The sequence below is a fragment of the Zygotorulaspora mrakii genome, chromosome 3 (assembly GCF_013402915.1).
Source record: "Zygotorulaspora mrakii chromosome 3, complete sequence".
Taxonomy (NCBI): Eukaryota; Fungi; Ascomycota; class Saccharomycetes; order Saccharomycetales; family Saccharomycetaceae; genus Zygotorulaspora; species Zygotorulaspora mrakii.
Window position 1 is genome coordinate 1,189,392 of NC_050721.1, and position 22,795 is coordinate 1,212,186.

Below are 22,795 nucleotides of genomic sequence, written 5' to 3' on the forward strand. Positions count from 1 at the left end.
CTGACGTATTTTCCAGATATTAATCCAAGTTCAATTAGTTTTATCTCAATTCATGATATAGAAAACGAAGGAATTATATATCTCTATAATTGAATATCATAGTATCATCATCAATGTCAAACCAAGTTACTATCGACAACGCCGAAGAAAACATTCTTTCCAAATATCTTTCATATATCTTTCTATTTAAAAAGAATGTTTTCTTCGGCGTTGTCGATAGTAACTTGGTTTGACATTGATGATGATACTATGATATTCAATTATAGAGATATATAATTCCTTGGTTTTCTATATCATGAATTGAGATAAGACTAATTGAACTTGGATTAATATCTGGAAAATACGTCAGTATTTATACCTAATATTTCGCACCTATTGAGCCATAAGAGAGGACGACGAGTGAAGAATTTTCATCGTCATCACACCATTTCTAGTCCCATAGAATTCACAGTACAACTGTCATTTCGTGTTCATTCCATAGACTCCTTCGTAGTCAGACTCCTGAATTGTGAACGTCTCGCGATAGAATATCAATCGATACTGGAAAGATATCGGATGATAATCTATCGCGAGACGTTCACAATCCATGATATAGGAAACCAAGGACTTATATCTCTCTGTAATTGGATATCATAATATCATCATCAATGTCTGGGCAAGTTACTATCGACAAACCTGGAGAAAACCCTCTTTCCGAATAAAAATGTTCTTTTTACGAAAGCTATTTTAGTATTGTTTTTAAAACTTTCCCAATGTAACTACTGATTACCATTGATTGTATCGGTGCGTTAATTCTTGCTTTCCCGGTATAGGAAGTGAATAATTAGAAAATGGCATATCTCTGTTGCGCCGTACTACAGCAGCGCTGGTGAAGGGTCTCTACTATCACTAAACCATGATCCATGTCACATGCATACTATTTTCATTCTTATCGATTTGATAATACATTCGTCATTCGCCATCTTTACCGTAGATTCTCTAACTATCTGACACTTGAATTGTAATCAGCTCGAACGCAGCTTGCAACCAATTCGCTCGTCTAGATATATCCATCGTTGAAACTTTCTTTCTCATGCGAAGAGATTCCCATAATGATATCTACAGCTAGAAATCAATATTGTCCCTCTCCTGCAATTCCCACATGATAGATCATGATTTACAGGTCAGGATATTTGTAGCGTGGGAAAGGATGCGTAGAAGGCAATTTACCATAGTCCCGAGTACTTTCGAGGATATTTGAGACAACTTTTGTCATGTGTTCGAATATTAAATTTGATTTTCATCGTGGTTTTATTTCTATTTGTCTTCCATTTTTATATGAAATAAGCAGGATAGATTTCACCTCGCGAGGTTGCTGCTGCATGCAGCCTCAATATTAAAACTTGAAGTTCTTTCACTACAATAAGGGGAATTAAATCGCAAGTAATCCAACTCACTATAGCACACCAGACTACGCTATGAAACCAGTTGTATCCGTAAGTTTGATTAGGTTTATATTAGTTTCTAAAGTACTGAGTTACTAACTTTGATTGCGAGATTACCGACCTCGCCCGATGGTATAGTCTGGAAAAGCCTGGTTTTGCACAATTCTATCCGCTTTTGGTGTCGTCATACTATCTGTAATTGCTCATTTGTTCAACGTTAACCATGAATCCCTTGTGGGCTCCATAAATGATCCAGAAGATGGTCCTGCGTATGTTACTCCGTTTTTTCGGCCTATTTGCCCTCATTCTCAGTGGAAAGAGTTTTTTTACTAACAACTAATACAATTTTTACAGAGTTGCCCATACCGTGTTCTTGGCAGCACTCGTATACCTTGCCTTCTTTGTCTTTTGCGGTTTTAACGTCTATTTGTCGACAAAGAAGCAGCATATCGAGTTGCGGTAGACACACTAAACTGAATTAGTGGTCATCTACTATAGAACTGTATAATGTTTCGCAGTCACCGACAGCGCAAGAATCAATAGAGCATAGGTATGCCATATATAATCTGTATAAAGATGATCATGACTCTAAAGAAGTCCGTTTGAAGCGATTCTCTTTTTTTAACAACACATTCCGCTCGTCTGAATACAATTAAACCATAGTAGGAAACTATTAACTTTTGCAGAGCGTTACATCCTATGGACTGGTTGCTGCCAAGTAATGTACGCTAGAAGATTACGCGATCGTGAGACTGAAGATTTTCTAAAAAGAGTTGAGGACTTCAATTCCAAACAATACGACGATGCGCCTGAGAGCCCGCAATTGAGTAAAACACGTTATCTATCGAGCTCAAATATCTCTGAGGAAGGTATTGATAATGCTAACGATTTGCTGTTCACTAGTGATTCAGCAAGCCCGTTCAAACGTAAGCAATATCAGGGAAGCGAAACAGACACTTTGACATCTGACGATGAACTTGCCTATAAGTCAGCATACAATTATGAAAAGACGTTTTCCCCAACCAAAGCACATTATTCCAAACGGGATTTAGACATTGAGCTTTCTTTTAGATCTTCTGGCATCAAAGAATCAGGAACCAGGAAGACGTACGCTGTGTCGGAGGAGGACTACATGCTATTGCAAAGATTGAAATTGGACGCTAGCACTCTCAAGGATACTCCCAAGGAGAGCCACGCGAAAGTTCCAAGTAGAGGTAGACCAAGGGAGGAGCTGAGGGATAAACAACTCTACTCCAGGACGTCTGTGAGAGAAGTTGATAGATTGCATGGGAAAAAAACAAGCAAATTCAGTGAAGAAGAAGGCGAGAAACCTCCTTCATTACCTGCCAGAAGAAGCAAAGATACGATTTCGATCGATGAAGGGTCTGCGCCTAGTCTGCCAAGAAGAAAAAGCAATAAAGTGAGCACACTAGATGTTCCAGTAGAACGCTCCGTGGAACCAGAGCTATCAAACAGGAATTACAGGAACGAAGATTCAAATGGCAAACAAAACTTAACCACCGTTAAGCCAAAGAGGTCTGTTCCGCCCCCGGTACCTCGTAAGCGTCAGATATCGATTGATAAATCGATTATATCGGCCAACTTGATGACCGATGCAGAGCTGTCAAACGATTATCTGACGTCAGTAAGTAAAAACAGATTGACAGATTACAAGACGCTTCAGCCGGTGCCCCCACCTAGTGCTAGAAAAGAACCACAGACACCAAAGAAGGTGAGTATTTCACATTTAGATTATTTGGACTCTGTGCAGAAAAAAAGTCCATCGCCGCCCCGTTTGGCGCCAATTTCATTGAAGAGCTCTTTGACTTCGCCAATGACCGAGAAAGAGATTTCTAATTCGGATAAATATTTAAATTCAGCGCTTAAGACAAAGGAAAGTGATCCTAAAGTCTCAAATGTAAAACCAAGACCATCGCTGCCTGCAAAACCATCGAGTCTCAAAGAAAAAAACGTTTTCAACTTGTCCAATACTGCCAAAGAAACTTCTGCAAACGGAAAACCAGACTTTGTTGCCATCAAACTACGAAGTCCCGAGAAACCAAAACCTCAAGTGCCCCCCAAGAAAAATCTGCTTGTTACCCATAAGCTCAAAACGGCCAGCCACGACAGACTCAAGGCACCGATAGAAGATAAGTTTGAAATGCGAAAACCTGAAATTTTGGTCAAGCTCAACAAGGTGGATTTCAAAAAGAATGAGACAACTTCGGATGTTCCCGAAGCCTTAGAAAAACTGAGAAAACTGAGCAAAACTCAAAATGCTCCAGCTGTACCCACTCGTAAGATCTCGATGCCGGAAGCCCTAATAAAAGCTGAGACATTAAGAAAACAGCAAGTATCTGATACAAAGAAGGCGAGCGAGCCCAAACCTTGTTTTCAAGACGAGCTCAGCGCTGCATTCAAAAAAGCAAATGCGTTATCCTCGGTTACATCTCCAACCTCAAAATCAGTCTTGAACTCGTCATTAAAGGATGCCAAGAGAATAACACAAACTCCTTTAACAGCGCCATCCAAGAATGAACGAGCATCCGAAGATTCACTACTGCATCCCAACAAGACACGGGCCAAGGGACCAAGGAGGAAACTGCCAAGGCGAATTGTGTAAATCTAATGCAGCACTTTCTCCATTCCACAGGCCATTGTCAGCGACTGAACTTTCAATTACTGTATAGAAGTGTATATATTTATAATGATGTTAGCCGCCGAAAGATATTACCCGGCGTTATATTTTACACATGTGTTTCTTCGGACAACTTTGAGATTTCGGACAATTCACGGACTGTTCAAAACTGTAATAGAAAAGCCAAATACCAAAATATAGATGCTTGTTGTTACTTATGTTGTTGTTCGAACTTTATCCGAGGTATTAAGAGTTGAAGCTGGTCAAGTTGACCTTGCCAGGAGTTTACTGTCCAGAATTTCATATCGGTGTGGCAGCGCTACTCAACTGAGGTGGAGGATTACGCTTGTGGTTCTTTTCCGGTATAGCGCATATAAGTGACTGACTCTTACCTTTCGGTAGTTGCAATTTGCTATTACACTTAAACCTTCAATTCAGGTAGTAAATCAACGTACTTTAGGGACGGCTTCCTCAGGTTATAGGATACCATTATGAGCCGATCATTGAAAACTGGCGATTTGGTTTTATGCAAAGTTGGATCTTTTCCACCATGGCCAGCTGTCGTTTATCCACAGTCGTTGCTCCGATCTGATGTGTACCGAAAGAAGAAACCAAATTGCATTGCAGTTTGCTTTTTCAACGATCCTACCTACTACTGGGAACAACCGAACCGTTTGAGCAGACTGGATCCGCACACGATTGATGAGTATTTAACGCGAAATAATGGGCATAGTTCGCAGTCTGATTTAAATGAGGCATACCAACGCGCCAGTGACTATACGGGGCTGCAGGATTTTATTGTTGAACGATTCAAAGAAGAAGGCAGGGAAGAAGATTTAGAGCAAGCTATAGGTTTCGCAGAGATCAAGAGTGGTGAAGATCCGACTTTAGGAAAATCTAAGAAAGACCCTGGAAAACGTAAAGTATCTGGAGCTAGAGCAGATTCAGAATCATCGTCGATGAGTTCAAGTAACAAGAATTTCGTTTCCAATGGATCACTCAATAGCAAGAAGATTAACCCTGAGAATTTAGAAACAGATTTGAGTGATGACAGGGTCAAGCTTGGTAAAGGCAATAGTAAAAGAACTCACAAAAGAAATCACGCCAGCCAAAAATCTATCGAAAAAACGAACGAAAAGAGAACAAAACTCGACAGATCGCGTAGAGTCGAAATATCGCTACTCTTTAGGAGAAGGATACAAAAAAACTTAGTTCAGAGAGACGAACCACCCGTGGACGCTGAGATTGAAGAATCTCATAACATGCTGAACAAGATAAAGCAGAATTTGGGAAATGAACCACCATTCTTTGATTCAGAGGCATTGAGGGAAAGTAAATTGCACAAGCTTTTCAAAGTGATCGTCAATGACTCGAACCTCGAACAATTTCATCCCGTGTGCAAGTCCGCTTTAATACAGTGGAAGGATATCATAACCGAACTCAAGTCTGAGAGACTAAAAGACGAGCAACAGGACGCCTAGTGCTGAATCTGCTTATGCCTGTACACAGAAATACATTCGCAAAGCTTATGAGGCACTGGTGCTGCAATATGACCAGCTGTATATGCGTTATTGCTAGCACACGCCTCCCATCCGATACGAGTTTCGAGCGGAAGAAAAGATTTATACACTTTATAAATTTGTATAAGGAAGAACTGGTATGCCGATACCAGTTATACTTCCGCTAGGAGATAGCTACTCCTAGTTGTAATACTATAAGCATGATTACTTTTAAGCGCGAAGTCACATGATCGCATTGCTATTTTTTGCTTCCCAGCAAAATGAAATTAATATAATTTAGGGACATTGATGGTGATGAGCCTGTAAAAAATCTTTAGCATTATCAGTGATTATTAGAATTCAAGACCTCGGTAGAAGCACTGTAAGCAACTGTTAACAAAATGTCGTGTGTTCAACAATTTCCGCAGCATCTTCTAGATCTAGTCAAAACATCCAAATACGTGCATGTGGCTACCTGTTCTACAGATTGCATTCCATCGGTCAGTCTTATGAACTATATATATGTTCCCGGAGAACGTTCTTTTGCCCCAGAGGACCGGTCGTGCGACTACATTGTATTTGCCACGCTAAATAACACTGAAAAGTATCAAAACATTATTTCTAATCCGATCGTTTCTCTGCTGTTTCATGATTGGATCACAGCGAAGAATTTATCGTTGAAAAAACGGTCTCTATCAAAGTCATCAGCCTCAGATCAAGAAGAGGTTGCGGAAGGATCGGGCACGTCTCATTCAAGTAAGCTGCTGAACCTTTTGCAAGAGTTGAATCAATCTGAATTATTTCAAATGAGTGCCACCATTCGAGGTCACGCAGCAGTTATAGCACCAAACAGTGAAGAATCATCACATTACAAAAAGCTACTGCTAAGGACTAACCCAGATGCTCATGTCTTCATTGAGGACGCCAAGACAGTAATCATAAAAGTCAAAATTCAAAGTGCGAAGGTTACGGACTCTGAGAATAACACGAGCATTTATACTTGAACTCGCATTTTCTTTTACTCAAAGTGAGACACAAGTTTCATTTTATTATGTTTTCTTTTTTAGGTTGTAAGATTTACTTTATTCTACATATGTTTACTGTCGTCGAAAAAAAAAAATCAATTGCCCTCTTGGCCGAAATCATTGGTAAATTCTTCTTGTTTGAGGAGATCTTGTTCATTGACTGTTGGCCGGGTTGTCTTGATTGCCTTCAAAAAATCTTTAATTGTTAACTCTGGTTCTTGCAGTTCGTCAGCCTCAATGGTTGTCCAGCTCAATTCGACGGCGTTTTTATCACCTGGAGAGCAGGGTGTCAATTTTTTCACAGTTGAGTCCTGGGATACATTCTTGAAGTGCGTTGCCATTTGGATCTTTCTTATCGGTTGCATTAAAGCATCTTTTACAGCCACAGCAATATCACTACCGGAATACCCCTCCGTCATTTGACCTAGAGTTCTATACTCTTCCTTTGATAGCGAGCAAGGAGTCTCTCCGACATTAATTTCAAACATTTTTGTTCTAGCGGCAAGATCTGGTAACGGTATATAAATTCTCTTCTCAAATCTTCTTCTGATGGCACTATCCAGTTGCCAGGGAATATTGGTAGCTCCTAATACTAGAACACCCTCTGAATCACTACCAACACCATTCATTTGTACCAGTAATTCGGTTTTTATTCTTCTACTTGCCTCACTTTCACCTTCACCTCTTTGGCCAGTTAATGCATCAACTTCATCGATGAAAATAATCGAGGGCTTATTCTCCCTCGCCATGGCAAACAACTGCTTAACGAGCCTTTCCGACTCACCCATCCATTTCGAAACTAAGTCACTTGAACTAATACTGAAAAAGGTTGAATTCGCTTCAGTAGCAACTGCTTTCGCCAGATAGGATTTACCTGTACCAGGTGGCCCATAGAGCAAAATACCGGATGTTGGCTTACGATTACCCTTGAAAAGATGTGGGAATTTCACGGGAAGTATCACAGCTTCTTTAAGAGCTTCTTTGGCACCTTCTAAACCTGCGATATCTTCCCACTTGACGTTAGGTTTTTCTGTCAAGATAGCCCCAGATAGGGCACCTCTTAGTTTCTTACTCTCATCAGATTCGTCATCATTCGAGACTTTCTTTGCGCCATCACCGCCATTACTACTGCTGTTGCCACTGGTACCACCACTGACCTTTTTACTCTCCTCTTCAGTCTCTAAATGTTTCTTCAACTGTTCTGCCCTATTCAAATATTCTGTAAACTTTGCTCTGATCAATTCCTTGGACTTTGGGTTTTTCTCATACTTCAACGCCAGCATCAAATAATCAAGGCCATTATAGTACGATGTATAAGCTTCCTCATACTGTGTTGCAGTATCCAAATCAATAGCCTTCTGAATGAGCTCAATTCCCTTCGTCAAAAAGTCACCCGTGCTCATCTAAGATACCCAGAGTGCCAGACCCAAATAGCTGGCAATTATTATTTTCGAAAAACACACAGATTAGTTGCTTAAATCTATTGACACTATGCGTATATATAATACACTACAACTACTGGGCCTACCCTATGCAATTAGAACTTTTAACGATGCTCCGGCGTGCGTTCAATAGCCTATTTCATCAACTTTTACAGTGTTGATGAAGACAAAAACGCAATCCGGGTTACATAGCGATAAAGACATTTCGCTATACAGAATACTTCGAGTAATCTATCCTAATGGGCGACAGTGAATGACTTTTCTGAGCTTGTGTGAGTGATTCGGTTTCTGGAATCTTGGGGTATCTGTTATAGAAGTCGTCTCGTAAGGCCAAGGACGGATCCTCTGGCTGCGTATTGGTGTTTGCTGAGGGATTTCTCATGGGACTTGAGGTGAAGAGTGGATTCACTGTTCGCCTTGGAGAGGGGGGCAATTCAGAATCAGGTTTCAGATTCTCTCGTTGAATATTTTTCATGTCTCTCTTGGATTTCACATACTCGCTGTCTATGTTTGCGTCATCCAGCAACGATTCTAACAGCGTATTTTTCTCCTGTGCGAATTTCAATTTCTTTTGGGTTATCTGAAGGTCCCTCGTGACATGCAGCAAATTTTCTTCAAGCTCTGTGACTCTTCTTTGCAAAAGCGTTATTCGATCCTCCGAAATGTTCTGTGATTGTCTATATACTTCCGAATTCCTGTTACCAAGTCTTGGAAATCTTGATCTGCCACGTCTCATCTGTTCCAGCATGTTCTCGTCGTATTTGATTTCCAGCAGTTTCCGTTTAAACGCTTCACTCCTTGCAATTCGCTCCCTTAATCGCCGTCTCTCTTCTGTGCCGTTTGGCTTTTTATTTTGAGGAATCATGACATTTACGTTACCACATGCCTCTTGAAATTGCGTTAAGTCTTGCTCTTCGTTCGAGAATACTGTCTTCAGACTCCGCCACATCAGCGACAGTCTTCCCGGTCTGTCCGTGGTTTGTTTCCTTATCCTGTTTTTATCGTATCTTTGTTGCTCGCCATAGCGGGTGCCAATCCCACGATTATTATTTTTCTCTTCCTCTTGCATTCTGGCTCTATTTCTTTTATCCAATCGCTGCTTGTAGCGGGTTCTTATATCACGGTTCCTCGTATCACCGCTGTAATTCACAGTGTTCGATCTTATGTCATCCAGGTTACCGTATTCCCTTTTTCTACCGTCCCTCTGCAAGCTGCGAACGTTACCGCCACCATTATGGTCTTTCGATCCCCAAAAATCAACCAGGATCCTTTGAATAGATTCTAACATTCCGCAGTACAGTTAACCACAATCCAAGTATCCGCAATTTCTTGATTAGAGTCTGTCTATGCAACCGTTTCTCAGTTATGCTTGTTCTTGGTTCGCTTTTTCCACAAAACACAATTCACTTGTTTAATGTTAGGGAGAAAATATCGCAATAATTGCACTGCAACAGCTAAAATAAGCCTCTTCGACAGAGAATTTAAACCATCAGTTCGCAAATCAGCCTGTCGATGTGTGGCTAGCAGTCATTATCAATCATACAAGCCTAATTCACTACCCAAAGGCTTCAAAAGGAGCAAAACAGCACGTGCTCACGTTTGGCTTCTTCTGCTGTGAGAACGCGTTTCGTCAATGGACAAAACACGTAAAACAGCGAGTGGTCTTCGATTTGTAGATGCGAGTTTAAAAGGGAATCAAGAGACCTCGTTCTACCGTTGACCCGCGAGGCAAGTATGTTTAGCAGTGGTAATGTGCTTCCTGTGAAGATTCAGCCTCCGCTGTTGAGACCACTGGCGTACAGGGTTCTGTCCAAGAAATATGGATTGAACATCAAATCCGATGGATTGACAGCACTGGCAGAGTTCGTAGGAAAAAGTTTCGGTATGCAGTGGAAACTGAACAATGTTACGTTACAATTTCTCGAAAAGTTTGCGGTTGTGTGGCGACAGCAGGAGCGTGGGGTGTTTATAGATGAGCAGGGTGTCAAGGATGTGATAACAGAAATGCGCGAAAGGGAGAAGGTCAATTCTGCAACGACTGCGGCCACAGCTGGTAATGGAGCTGGAGCTCTTGAAGAATCATCAAAAAAACAGAAACAAAGCACTTTAGACAAGCTTCTCGGGCGAGAAACACAGGAAGATTCGGCAGAACAAGATACAGAACAATATGCAGGACAGAACTTGGCAGCTGTTTCACCAATCTCTGCCTCCGTATCTGTGATTGACGATGCTGAAGAGAGAGAGACCACAGCGGAAGAGGAAGAAGACCAATTAGATTGGAAAGATTATTTCAAGATCATTAATGCATCAGAGCAGCCGAAATATACCTATGATCCAGTTAAATTACAATTTGTTTTCAGTTCTATTGCATCAGATGACACTGAAAAAGCTATGCAGAAGTTCAAGCTACCTGATATAGAATTCAAAATTTCTCTATATGCGACTAGATTGTACCTGGTGAGGGATAGAGTTTTAAGAAATGAGAACTTCCAGAAAAGCGATGATTTCAACCCACTTTCGTCAATCGTGGCTATGAAGGAGGATTTAACAAGCACCGGCAGCTTACCAAAGTTATTTACATCTATGTCTATTACACAAATAAAAAATTTGGCTGGTCGCGATGGACAAAACTTCCTACTATTAGGCCTTCTAGCACAGAATGCTAGGGGAAATTGGTCATTAGAAGACCCATCCGGCACTGTAGAGATCGATATATCCCAAGCTGTCCCAACAAATGGACTGTATTACGTTCCTGGATGTATTGTGCTAGTGGAAGGTCTATATTTTACAGTAGGTAATAGATTTCACGTTTCGGCTATGACGCATCCTCCAGGTGAGAAAAGGGAAACAACTTTGGAAGCAATTGGGAATTTGGATCTTCTCGGGATCCATAGTTCATCAAGTTCGAACTTTGTACCGAGATTGGATGCTGACTTAAAAGTGAGGTTACATCTTCTGGAGCGAGAGCTGGTCGAGCATAAATTTACATTCTTAGGTGGTGATATATTCCTAGATGAAATGTCAACTTTTGCGGCCCTGCGCAAAGCATTGATGATCTTCGAAAATGATCCACCCACGGTGATAGTATTTTATGGTTCCTTTTCAGCAGTTCCTGTTCATGCATCCATGAGCAGCAAAAACGTTAGCTCCACTACTCAGTATAAAAAGAACTTTGATAGGCTTGCAGATCTTTTTGCAGAATTTGAAAATGTTTCTCAGAACTCGACGTTAATCTTTGTTCCTGGCATCAATGACCCATGGGGGTCCATGGTCTCCCTTGGTGCAGCGTATTCTTGGCCGTTACAACCACTATCTCCAGAATTTATACAACGGATGAGGAAAGTTTGCAAAAATGTCATTCTTGCATCTAATCCAACTAGAATTGCATACCTGTCCCAAGAGATTGTTATTGTCAGAGATGACATGACAGATCGTTTCAAGAGACACAGTGTTCCCTTTCCAGTGATCGAGGCCACAGAACAAGAAAGTGAGTTGGATGCCATGAAAGTGGAGGATGCGCGATCCCAGGAAAAAATAAGTATAAGTCAATTAGTCAAACATAGGGACCAGCTCCCTGCCAGAATCAAAGAATCGCGAAAACTTGTGAAGACTATTCTTGATCAGGGTCAAATTTCCCCATTCATCTCAAATATACGACCTATAGTTTGGAATTTAGATCAGGCATTGAGCTTGTGCCCGATACCATCTACCCTAGTCATATGCGATACCTCGGCACCTCCATTCGATCTAACGTACAACGGATGCAAATCTATTAATGCGGGAAAGTTTGTCGTTGGTAAAAAAGCAAGATATGTTGAATACAGACCGTCACTCAAAAAAACCCAGCAGGAGGAAATCATATTCTAACGAACAAATTGAAAAGCGTCATCTATAGAACTATAGTCTAATTGTATGGATATTTTTTAATAGTGTTTGTGATATCATACGTCATGCAGTAAGTTGGATCAATAGGAACCAAATCCTCGAATCCCATCAAGCTGAGTCCTGCAATTCCAAAAACCGTGTGAAATACATCCACCTCATTGTCAGGTCTATCACTAATGCCACCCCTTTTCTCATCTTGACAATCCAAAATAAAGCCACGTAACTTCTCAAAATCAATCCATTCGAGTCTATCTATGAGAGATAATGATGATAAAACCCACCAGCTGTAGCATACATCCGGAAGCTTACTCGGCCTACCATTTAATCCACCTTCTGGGACTTGCCTTTCGCAGAGCCACCATCCAATTTCATCGACCTGTGCCTTGGTTAAGTCTTGCAATCTATTCACAACAGCGAGAGTCCCGAGGCAAGTAAATACTTGAGCTGCATGACTCTCTGCACCAGGACACAGACCAAATCCACCGTCAAAATTGTAACAGCGAAGAATAAAGTCGACCGCTGGATCCACTACTTCTGGCGTCAGGCGTTCTAGAATCGACAAGGAGCTTATAGCAGTATACACAAACCTTGTATCAACTTCGCCAAATCGATCACCTTGAAATGAGCCATCTTTCATTTGGTTACTCTTAATGAAATTAACGCACTTGTCAATTTGTGATTTAGAAAGACTGTCTATGGCATCATACATTTTTAGTAATTGAATGCCTGATAAAGTGGAAGCTAAGTGCGCATCATGACGAGGAAATGCTGCAAACCCTCCAGTAGACTCAACGTAGCATCCTAGTACAAATTTAATCAGGTCTTCCCTGTTGAAAACATCTTTGGATCTCAGCATACAGAGAGCATTCAGGCCCCAATATACCCCATTAATTCTCAAGTGTTCAGTCAACCAAAATTCGAGAGTGTCTTGTTTCTTGTCCAGGCTCTCGATGTACCTAACATGCTTTTCCTTTAGCAACGTACCTCGTTCCTTGCTTGCCATGTCCCTTTTTGCTACATCTTCTTTAGCTTGATCTGTTAGGAATAATGAAAAGACAGCGCCTTTAATGCCATCATTTGTGAAACACTGTTAAATATAAAAACAGGCTGAAAGTTGAAAAGACCGAAATTCAGTTCCATGTCCAAGGGAAAAAGAACTACCTACGATTCTTTAGAAGTTCGAACTGATGAGAGTTTTGATGGGAATGGCGTAAGTGTCGAAGAGCGCTTGCGTAGGATAGATTATCAACAGTGGGAGAAGCGTAAGCTAATACCGACCGACGATGAAGAAGTCAGAGATGCTTTGAGGCTGATCAAGGAACCTGATAATGTACAATATGAGGACCCTTTTAGCAGAAGAGAGAGACTGTCAGAACTGCTATTTTTGAATAAAGATCATATGGAGATTTTCAAAGCTCATCTCCAGCAGGAAGAGCTGCAGAAATCAACTAGTGATGATGAAAAGGAAGAGGAAGAATTTTATACTCCGGCAAGTAATGATTTGATAGAAGCAAGGAAATTCCTGATCAACTATACCAATGTGCGATCCAAGGAAAGATTGGAAAGAGAGATACAGAACACAGCAACGAGCGATGTTTCAAGAATAATTAATGAAAGAAGAGGAATAAATACAAGGCTGAAAAAATTCGAGCTTGCTGGATCTCAGATTACCTCATCACGGCCGGTGTCACAAGCTAGATTGTCTCCGAATGATAAGTTTATCGCGACTGCAAACTGGAACGGCGGGATTGGCATTCTAGACAGTTATTCATTAGATGTCATATGTTCAGCCGATGGAGTACATCAGGGCAAAATTGGGGGAATAAATTGGAGTCCAGATGGTAAAATGATTGTGAGCGGCGCAGAGGATGGATTAGTCAGGCTATTTATTGTAGAGCAACAACAAATACAAGAGTCTTCAATACTAAAAGGGCACGAGAGACGTGTTGCTGGTACTGCTTTTCATCCTTCTCAATTATATGTAGCTAGTGCTTCATTCGATATGACTTGGAGGTTGTGGGACTTAAACACGGGTAAAGAACTGTTACTGCAAGAAGGACATGGCAAAGAGGTGTTTTGTGTAGCTTTTCAAAACGATGGTTCTCTTCTTTGTAGTGCAGGATTAGATCACTGCGGAATCATATGGGACATTCGTTCTGGAAAATCCACGATGATTTTGAAAGGACATGCAAAACCTATTTATGCGGTTGATTGGTCTCCTAACGGATATACAGTTGCCACTGGTGCTGGAGATGGAACCGTAAAAATATGGGATCTACGTAAGTCCAGTGAAGAATTTACGATTTTAGCACATAACAACGTAGTATCTAGTGTTTCCTTTGACAAGGAGCATGGAAATGTTCTAGTTTCCGGTGGCTACGACAAAAAAGTCAATGTTTTCAGTTGCGATAATTGGATCAAATTGAATTCCTTAGAGGGCCATACAGACAAAGTTCTTTGCTCAGATATTTCAAAAGATGCGAGCTTTGTAATAAGTTCAGGTTGGGATAGGTCTATAAAATTATGGAAAATCGATAATTGATTTATATAGTTTATGATAGGCTTAATGAAGTCATGCTGTGCCTTTATTTCGTCTACTCGAATTACTTTTGCCGTTAGATACTCGTGCTCTCGGTGTTGGTAGACTATTCAATCTACTAACAACCTCTTTGAGGTTATTTTCCAACTGTTTATATTTCGATTCTTCCGTTTTTATTGAAGCGTTGAGGTTTTCTATCGAGTTGAGCACTTTATTCTTTTCTTCATGGGCCATGGCGCACTTACTTTGAAACTCAGTCTTTGAATGAGAAAGCCTCGTGTTGTTGTCATCTATTTCCTTGAGACTCTCTTCGATTGATTTGTCAGCTCTTTCACACTCTTTAGAAGTATACTCTTTTTCAGTGTCCTTTGATATTGACTGATTCTTTTCTTTATCAAGCCTTCCTTTCAATCCATCATATTCAAGATAAAGGGATCGCAGGAAAACGTAAGTCTCACCTTTTGATTGCAATTTTGCAAGTGTATCATCAATGTCAGCAGAGATGGCATCTATATTTTTACACTTTTTAATGTTGAGTCCCTCGATCTCTTCAGATTTATGCAGATTGAGCGAGACTAATGAACAGTTTTCACTTACCTTGTCACCCATCGATTTGAGTTCACTTTCGAAGAATTGCTGATGTGATTCTTGAATGGTGTTCATATCAGCATAACTTTTCAATTCTTGGCGCTGTAATTCAAGATCCATGTAATTTTGCCCGATCGATTGCATCAATTTATGAGTAAGTATTCCACTGTAAAGATGATAATCGGTACTGGCTGTTTCAGTGGCAATTGAAATACCTGTTAGCTGTGCCATATCTTGCTTTATGGGATTCGTAGTGTAGTCATTCTGTAGCCGTTTCAATTGGTAAAAGGAGTCGATTTCAGCCATTTTGGATGATTCTTTATCATTTTTCGAACGACCCCTTTTCTTACCACTACGAAATGCGGCCTCTAATTCGTCTTCGATCTGACTATAGTGAACTTCCGTGAGTAAAGAGCTTTCCACATCCATCGGTGTATACTTCTTAATGCAGTAAACGTCAGGCAGCGGCCATGATATACTGGGATCCTCGAGCCATTCGATCAAATATCTCAAATTCTGAGAATAAATTGGCCGCAAATCCGGCGGTAAAGTACCGACCCTGTCCCTCAGGACAACAGCAGCAGCAGTAACGTTTTCCAAAAACTCTCTACTATCTTTCTTATATGTTCGACCGAAGTAAAGTTCACAGTGGTCAATTGAATTGATAGTTGCTAATCTGACAGTTGGTGCACGCGATTCGGAACGTCTTGCATCTCTTTGGAACTGCAGTATATGTTGAATTTCGCTTGTTTCTGTGTCTACTGTTGGATCTAAACATATCAGCATATCAAACTGTCTGGAATGCCTCAATGGGTGCTTTTTGAGATCAAGGTTTTCTGAAGGAAATAAATGGCAGGTACATGCAAAATTTCTGGGTTTTTGCTTTGACTTGATGGAATGGCTATCATACCTTTTGATATTTACTTTCTTTCCTAGCAGCAATGCCTCTACAAGATCCATTGTCCTTCCTGGTCGGCAAACTATAGCCGTATGTGTTTCATACTCTTGTACTAGGGTTATCAGGTCTCGCAGTACAGTAAATTTCCCACTAGTTTCGGCGAGATGAGCTGGAATGTCCTTAGTGATCAAAGATTTGGGCATACAATGATCGATCAGCAAATATGGATGTGTTGATATATACGCACTATTACGGCACATTGTCTTCATCGACTCAACAATCACATCTTCTTCGTAGTTCTTCGTTTCGAAATATCTCAAAATATCAGAATAATGCAGTGACACGATCTGATCGATCAACTCCTTCTGGTACAGACACATAGGTGTTGGTAGCCAGTAGTCACCCGAAGTGTCCTCGGATATACCGAGCGTTCTTGCATCAACAATAGCCGGTATAGGTTTCGTATCCAATATTTTGAGGAGATCCATCGCTTGTGATAGTACCGCCTTGCGCGTTTTCAATTTCTTCCTAGTTAAAAGCTGCTTACAATTTCAACAGCTGCTAAGACTGCTAGGGGCGTAGTAAGCCTCTTGTTATAGTATTGGTGCCTTTTTAGTAGTATTCATTGCCGATCGGTTTTTTTCTCACTGCTTCGGGACAATAGCGACATGAAAGAGAATCAAAAAAATGCGTATTTTGAGAAAATGAAGAAAAGGTATAAACGAACCCTTTCATGTAAAAGGTTGAACTAACCTGTTTCTCTTAAGGATGATTACAGGAGATGTTGATAGTTCACTTTCCGCAGACGAAATCGCTCTTTATGACAGACAAATCAGGCTTTGGGGTATGGCTGCTCAGGCACGTATGCGGTTGGCGAGAGTACTTTTGATCAATCTAAGTTCCATTGGCACAGAAATTTGCAAAAATATTGTATTGAGTGGTCTGGGGTCTCTGTGCATTTTAGACTCGCATGCTGTCACAGAGGAGGACTTGGGCTCTCAATTTTACCTCAGCAAGCAAGATGTAGGATTGAAAAGATTGGACGCCGCTAAAAATAGGATTCTTGACCTAAATCCCAGAGTTAACGTAACTTTCGATGTGCAAGATTTTTCTAGTAAACCGTTAGCGTATTTCAAAGACTTTGATCTGGTGATCGGTACTCAATTAACGAAGAATGAAATGGTGAGGCTCAACGAGATTACTAGACATTTCAATCTCCCAATATACTTGACAGGTTCCAATGGTCTATTCGGTTATATATTTGTGGATCTGATAGAGTTTCATGCTGAAGAGCAGAAAATTAAAAGCGCAAAAGCAACAGCTGTTGGTAGGATCTCAGACAGTGTAGAGGTCACAGAAGTGGTTGAGAAGAAAGACGAAGAGAAACCAAATAAGGTCTATGAAATTGTGAAGACAAAACACACTTATAAGCCTTTTGTAGAAGTATTAAGCAAGCCAACACTAAAGAACAAACTGAGCCGAAGACAGTCGAAAAGACTGTCTCCATCTGTTCCTCTGACGTTGGCACTCTTTTCGCTAGATGAAATGCAAGATGAGCTTACTCCCCAGATTCTAAAAAACAAAGCTTTAGAGATATGCGAACGATTGGAAGTACCAACAACAATATTAAGCAATGAATATGTTGAGCAGTTTGTTGTGCAAAGAAATGTTGAATTTACCCCGATCTCCGCTATCCTTGGAGGTGCGGTTGCACAGGATGTTATTAATATTTTGGGAAAAAGGCAGACGCCATTAAAAAGTACAACTATACTCGATGGTATCACTTTAGATATGCCTATGTTCGAATTTTGAGCTGCTTTATACAAAACGGCAAAAATGTTATTCGGAAATGGCTTGCATTCCCTTCATATATATTTGTCTTTGCTTTCATTTCTCCTGACAAGAATAAATACGGCAGTATCTAATAATAAACTAGTCAAGACGTAAAAGTACATTTCCAATGATAATTATTGTATGCAACTATCTCACAATTCTCTTCCTTTCTTTTCCTTCGGCTGTTTCTTATGAAATAGTTTAGAAAAATAATCAGTTATACCAATGTGCACAATTTTGATGTAACGAAAAAATATTTTAATTAAGCTTTCTGATGAGATCTTATGATATTTTATGCCTTTCTTTTGTTTGATTTATGTTTGACCACTAACTGCAACCTGCTGTAGATGTGTCATGAAGTTTTGTAACGAAACATCATCTGTAAGGACAATTGTTGATCCACCATGCGTAGCATCTTGATAACTGTCAGACGGGTTTAATTTGGACAGTAAAAATCTTGCTTGAGATCCACCCTCTTCGGTATCAATGAACCTAGGTAATGGAAATCTATCTACCAATAATTCGGCAGCTTCCAATTTAGGCTCTTCCAAGAGGGATTTGAAATCAGCATATTGTGGATCATCTTGGTACCCTGCTTTTCTCCATTGGGCAATTTGCTGACCATGATATATCAAAATAAAGAAAAATGTATCTAACAACAAAATCGTATTAGGTTTGACAGAAACGGAATCCAATAATACTGGTTGTGGCTCGTCTTCCATCGAGAATGATGTTAGTGTTGGTTGAATCATAATCAATGAGTTAGTTGTATCTTCTCTTGTGAAAATATGTCTGTAGAATGCAGTTTCATCTGGTGAATTGTTGAAAACGCTCAAAAACTGTGATCTTCTCAAATAGTAGGTGAACTGTGGGTATAACGAGAAATTTGGAGCCAATCTGAAAGAGGAGGAATCGTCTCTATTGTAGTCAGCGTATTTTTGACATAATTTAATCAAAGTCCTATCAATCCATCTGATAACGTCCGCTCCATCGTCGGACTCAGCCTTATCGACAGCTATTCTTGCCATCAAGACGGCTGCGGCTTCTTGGTCAAAAGAGGCCGCAATTGCTGGCGCACCAAATGGTAATAATTGATTCGCCATCGTGGTAACCCTGACACGGTTAGTACCAGAAGAGTGTTGATAAGTAGTAATAAACTGTGTATAAGCCAAACGAGGTTTATCAGCTACGGCTGGTGTTGAAGCAGCTGTATTTGCAATTTCAAAAAAAATTGCATATGTGTGATTTGGAGATAAGGAAGACATTTTCCAAGTTGAAGTACTACCTATTCCAATTTCGGAGTCACTGATATTGTTACCATCTGGTTTCTTCACAGCAGAACAATGGCCAATTAAACCTTGAACTTTTAAATCTTTACTTGTCTTTACAGATAGATTACCGTTGAAAGCCATTTTCAAATAGCCCTCTTCATCCTTAGAGAACAATCTAACGTATGATTGTTTGAAGATAGCAGTTGAAAAAGCATCCGTCAGTAATAGGACACCACCAGTACTGTCAGTTAATTGTTTCATCTCCGACATACCAATTTGATCATAACAACCAGTGAATATATCGACAGTATGTCCATTTGTTGCTACTCTTTCAGCTAACTGATTGTAATATTTACAGGCCTTTTTGTAATGACTAGCACGATCCGAATCGATATCGTGATGTGATCTCAATGGATCCTTTAATTCATTTGACACGATTAGACCAGGTGAAACAGTACATGGTCCAGAAGCAAACAAGATAATTCTTGCTGCAACGTTTTTATAGCAGCCTTGTAAAATCAACGAAGCAATGTTCAAAGCAGAGCCAGTGGCTCTCAGAGGTCTGTGACCTGCTGGAACGGTCCATTGATCAGGAGCTAGATTTTCTAACAACTGATTCAACTTAAATTCAACTTGTTCCAAAGGCAAAAAAAACCTATTGAGAGAAAATGGGGTAATCTTCGCGTTTTGTACAGCGCTCATTGTATTTGTTGGTCTTTGACCGGTCAACATTTCCACTAATTGCTCCAACTGATATTCTCTATCGCCTCTGAAAACGTTGCATCTATCAATCATTTGGCTCGAGAGATCGTGCAGTTGGACAACATTCCCGTACGTAATCAAACCAACCATTGCATTTGGTGGTAGAAGTGAAAGAGATGTAATAATGGATTCTTTCAGAGCATCCAAATTCTCTTGCTCTGACGTGATATCAACAACAAAGAAAAATATTGGAGGAATCTGAACAGCTCTATTCGTGATATACTCTACAGTTGTGCTCTGCAACTCCGCAGGCATGTTTTCCTGCGTCATACTGGCATACTGCGGTGGTAAATGATTTCTAGAACCACAGAATGGGCAAGTCCATGAATTGTTCCGCAAATCAATCGCACAGTATGGATTCAAAATGCCTTTACATTGTGGGTTAGAACATACGACAGGGTTGTATGGTGCAACATTCAACTCGTCATATTCCTTCAATGGCGTATATAAACAACCCACAGGCACAACATTCTTGTTAGCATCCGTTCTGGTCGAAGGAAAGACATTCCAGGAAAACCTAACACCGTTGATATCCTCGTTGGTCTCAAAATCCATGATCTCTAATATCAATAAACCGAACCCGCAATCAATAGATTCTTAAACAAACAACAATCAATCGGCCGTCAATCAACTACTTCTTCACAAATACTACACCTGATCCCACTAGGTTGTTCAACAGTAGCGCAATCGAACAGCAGTTGGCTCTCTCTTTAACCAATTGATCGATAAATCTTTCGCTTCCCAATTGCCACCGTGGTAAACAATTGGCCCTGTTTGTCTTGTATCTTTTTAGCTGCATTTTTCAGGCGTCTTCTCATCGGCGACGGAGGGCATAAACTGAAGGAAGATCAATTGTTACTGGCCAAGAGAAAAGTAAGCACAATAAGTGAGCCAATTGCTGCCATCAGCTGGATTGAAATAGGTCTGAGGATGCGCATGGATGCTACAAAAAGTATAGTGGCGTGTTTTGTAACGCGACTGGTATTATCCGCGCTGTTTCCTTCCCTGCAAGCGCAACTGGATAAGTCCGTTGAGTTTTCAACGCCAATGACCTCCTTCAGATCCCTTTGTGAGGGTGTCTACATGTTAAAGAACGGATTCCCACTCTATGGCGGCGGGGTGGTGCACCAGTCTCCGCTGCTGATACTCCTGATGTCTTTTGTGGATAGTGAACATCTACTGGCAATACTGTACGCTGCGATGGACACTGTTGTAGCGTACCATATTTTGGCACTGACTAGGTACTTCACGCAAAGTCTACAGATACCTTTGTGGCTACCGAGTCTGCTGTATGCTTTGAACCCGCTCGTATTGCTCTCTTGTATCAGCAGGTCCAGCGTCATATTCACGAACGTTTGTGTGTCAAGTGCGTTACTCTGCGCGGTGCAAGGCAATGTGGTGGGATCAGCGGTAGCCATAGCGGGTGCAGGATACCTATCTGCGTATCCGATTCTGCTCCTGATTCCCCTGTGTGGAATGGGGCAGAATAGACAACAGAAGGCAAGATTAATTGCTGTGACAGCGGCGACGTTGGCTGTGCTAGTAGCCCTGAGTTACTGGGCTACGGGCAGCTCATGGGAGTTTTTAGCATCAACGTATGGCTCACTGATCCGCTACGAAAAATTGTTCCCCAATTTGGGGCTGTGGTGGTATTTTTTCATTGAAATGTTCGAAATGTTCTTGCCATTCTTCAAAGCAGTTTTCAATATTTTCGTGGTTTCTTTCATTGCTCCAATTACCATCCGTTTCAATAAGCAGCCATTTTACGCTTTCATTCTCTGCCTTGCTTGGATAACAATCACAAAACCATACCCTACGTTGGGCGACTCCGGTTTTTTCCTCAGTTTCATACCATTTTTTCAACCACTATTAGGCTATTTGAGATACCCAATCATATCGTGCTTATTGATGCTGCATGCCATTTTCCTCTCTCCGATTTTCTATCATCTGTGGGTTGACTTAGGTTCAGGTAACAGTAATTTTTTCTATGCCATATCACTAGTTTATGCATTGGCACTGGCATCCATAATCGTCGATCTTACATGGGCAATGCTCAGAATAGAATACGATGAAGGCAAGCCAAATTTTAATCTCAAGCTAACTCAAATATGACCATCTCAGCATACTAAATACGCATAAAACTACACGTATACACGCCTATGTACACTTATATATGAGTTCATATTAGTGTATATACTCAATGTGATCTCTTGTCACGTATAACGGGTGTGAGCTCATCGCTGTTTATTTTGCCCTCCATTAATAGTGGCACGTACTCTGAAGAAAAGCTAATACACAACGACAGGGCCAGGCCAGGCAATCATTGATCTATATATTGTGTACCGCTATCATGTCTGATGTATGTTACTTAGGTTATGCAGAAACTGCTCCTGAATTTGCGTGGCTCCGAGAAGCAATTGCCGGTCCCGTGCTACTTCTCGCTTCCCATTCACTTTGAAAGAATACTAACAGCGAAGCTACAGTTCACCCCCATAAATCCAAAACCGTTTCTTCGGGATCTAATAGATAAGTCGATTTTGGTGACACTTAAATTTAACAAGACACAGTATAAAGGTACCTTGGTATCCGCAGACAACTATTTCAATTTACAGCTGAGAGAGGCAGAGGAGATAGTGGACAACAAGTCCAGAGGGCTTATAGGAGAGATATTCATAAGATGCAACAACGTGCTTTGGATAGGCGAGGATCTCAAGAAGACCGAGACAACATCTGAACAAGCACTAAAAAGTGAAAAACTGGAAACTTCAGAACCATCGAAAACATCTGAAACGTCTAATACAGCTGAAACTGACAAAGCAAGTGTAAGTAGCAATACATAGCAGTCCGTATGACCCAAAAACCCATGTTATTCAACTCCGACATTCATGGAAGCATCGAATATTTCTTATCCTTCCTCTTCTGGGCAGAGAATTTTCCATTTCTGCATGGCAAGGCGACATGACAGCACAGGTACAATAAACACGAAACTTG

General features: G+C 40.7%; 14 protein-coding genes across 14 annotated transcripts; 9 read left to right on the forward strand and 5 right to left on the reverse strand.

Moving 5' to 3' along the window:
- Positions 1-1,457: 1,457 nt before the first annotated feature.
- Positions 1,458-1,887, forward strand: HG535_0C06050 (uncharacterized protein; the record flags this gene model as incomplete). The annotated part of the gene is made up of 3 exons (XM_037288083.1): positions 1,458-1,475; positions 1,563-1,693; positions 1,779-1,887. 3 exons carry the CDS (start codon positions 1,458-1,460, stop codon positions 1,885-1,887), a joined length of 258 nt encoding a protein of 85 aa, XP_037143978.1.
- A 258-nt stretch (positions 1,888-2,145) lies between these two features.
- BSP1 (Bsp1p) lies at positions 2,146-4,047 on the forward strand (the record flags this gene model as incomplete). Its single annotated transcript, XM_037288084.1, has 1 exon — positions 2,146-4,047. The coding sequence occupies one exon, from the start codon at positions 2,146-2,148 to the stop codon at positions 4,045-4,047; it is 1,902 nt and encodes a 633-aa protein (XP_037143979.1).
- Positions 4,048-4,553: 506 nt separating this feature from the next.
- Positions 4,554-5,543, forward strand: PDP3 (Pdp3p; the record flags this gene model as incomplete). Its single annotated transcript, XM_037288085.1, has 1 exon — positions 4,554-5,543. The coding sequence occupies one exon, from the start codon at positions 4,554-4,556 to the stop codon at positions 5,541-5,543; it is 990 nt and encodes a 329-aa protein (XP_037143980.1).
- Positions 5,544-5,962: 419 nt separating this feature from the next.
- HG535_0C06080 (pyridoxal 5'-phosphate synthase) lies at positions 5,963-6,565 on the forward strand (the record flags this gene model as incomplete). Its single annotated transcript, XM_037288086.1, has 1 exon — positions 5,963-6,565. The coding sequence occupies one exon, from the start codon at positions 5,963-5,965 to the stop codon at positions 6,563-6,565; it is 603 nt and encodes a 200-aa protein (XP_037143981.1).
- A 116-nt stretch (positions 6,566-6,681) lies between these two features.
- VPS4 (AAA family ATPase VPS4) lies at positions 6,682-7,989 on the reverse strand (the record flags this gene model as incomplete). The annotated part of the gene is made up of 1 exon (XM_037288087.1): positions 6,682-7,989. One exon carries the CDS (start codon positions 7,987-7,989, stop codon positions 6,682-6,684), a length of 1,308 nt encoding a protein of 435 aa, XP_037143982.1.
- A 247-nt stretch (positions 7,990-8,236) lies between these two features.
- CSA1 (Csa1p) lies at positions 8,237-9,316 on the reverse strand (the record flags this gene model as incomplete). The annotated part of the gene is made up of 1 exon (XM_037288088.1): positions 8,237-9,316. The coding sequence occupies one exon, from the start codon at positions 9,314-9,316 to the stop codon at positions 8,237-8,239; it is 1,080 nt and encodes a 359-aa protein (XP_037143983.1).
- A 446-nt stretch (positions 9,317-9,762) lies between these two features.
- Positions 9,763-11,895, forward strand: DPB2 (DNA polymerase epsilon noncatalytic subunit; the record flags this gene model as incomplete). The annotated part of the gene is made up of 1 exon (XM_037288089.1): positions 9,763-11,895. The coding sequence occupies one exon, from the start codon at positions 9,763-9,765 to the stop codon at positions 11,893-11,895; it is 2,133 nt and encodes a 710-aa protein (XP_037143984.1).
- A 37-nt stretch (positions 11,896-11,932) lies between these two features.
- BET2 (Rab geranylgeranyltransferase BET2) lies at positions 11,933-12,916 on the reverse strand (the record flags this gene model as incomplete). The annotated part of the gene is made up of 1 exon (XM_037288090.1): positions 11,933-12,916. The coding sequence occupies one exon, from the start codon at positions 12,914-12,916 to the stop codon at positions 11,933-11,935; it is 984 nt and encodes a 327-aa protein (XP_037143985.1).
- A 135-nt stretch (positions 12,917-13,051) lies between these two features.
- PRP4 (U4/U6-U5 snRNP complex subunit PRP4) lies at positions 13,052-14,455 on the forward strand (the record flags this gene model as incomplete). The annotated part of the gene is made up of 1 exon (XM_037288091.1): positions 13,052-14,455. One exon carries the CDS (start codon positions 13,052-13,054, stop codon positions 14,453-14,455), a length of 1,404 nt encoding a protein of 467 aa, XP_037143986.1.
- Positions 14,456-14,485: 30 nt separating this feature from the next.
- Positions 14,486-16,426, reverse strand: HDA3 (Hda3p; the record flags this gene model as incomplete). Its single annotated transcript, XM_037288092.1, has 1 exon — positions 14,486-16,426. The coding sequence occupies one exon, from the start codon at positions 16,424-16,426 to the stop codon at positions 14,486-14,488; it is 1,941 nt and encodes a 646-aa protein (XP_037143987.1).
- A 280-nt stretch (positions 16,427-16,706) lies between these two features.
- AOS1 (E1 ubiquitin-activating protein AOS1) lies at positions 16,707-17,750 on the forward strand (the record flags this gene model as incomplete). Its single annotated transcript, XM_037288093.1, has 1 exon — positions 16,707-17,750. The coding sequence occupies one exon, from the start codon at positions 16,707-16,709 to the stop codon at positions 17,748-17,750; it is 1,044 nt and encodes a 347-aa protein (XP_037143988.1).
- Positions 17,751-18,085: 335 nt separating this feature from the next.
- On the reverse strand, positions 18,086-20,359 carry SEC23 (GTPase-activating protein SEC23; the record flags this gene model as incomplete). The annotated part of the gene is made up of 1 exon (XM_037288094.1): positions 18,086-20,359. The coding sequence occupies one exon, from the start codon at positions 20,357-20,359 to the stop codon at positions 18,086-18,088; it is 2,274 nt and encodes a 757-aa protein (XP_037143989.1).
- A 375-nt stretch (positions 20,360-20,734) lies between these two features.
- On the forward strand, positions 20,735-21,916 carry GAB1 (GPI-anchor transamidase subunit GAB1; the record flags this gene model as incomplete). The annotated part of the gene is made up of 1 exon (XM_037288095.1): positions 20,735-21,916. The coding sequence occupies one exon, from the start codon at positions 20,735-20,737 to the stop codon at positions 21,914-21,916; it is 1,182 nt and encodes a 393-aa protein (XP_037143990.1).
- A 238-nt stretch (positions 21,917-22,154) lies between these two features.
- SMX3 (mRNA splicing protein SMX3) lies at positions 22,155-22,644 on the forward strand (the record flags this gene model as incomplete). Its single annotated transcript, XM_037288096.1, has 2 exons — positions 22,155-22,163; positions 22,288-22,644. The coding sequence occupies 2 exons, from the start codon at positions 22,155-22,157 to the stop codon at positions 22,642-22,644; spliced, it is 366 nt and encodes a 121-aa protein (XP_037143991.1).
- Between the last annotated feature and the right edge of the window lie 151 nt (positions 22,645-22,795).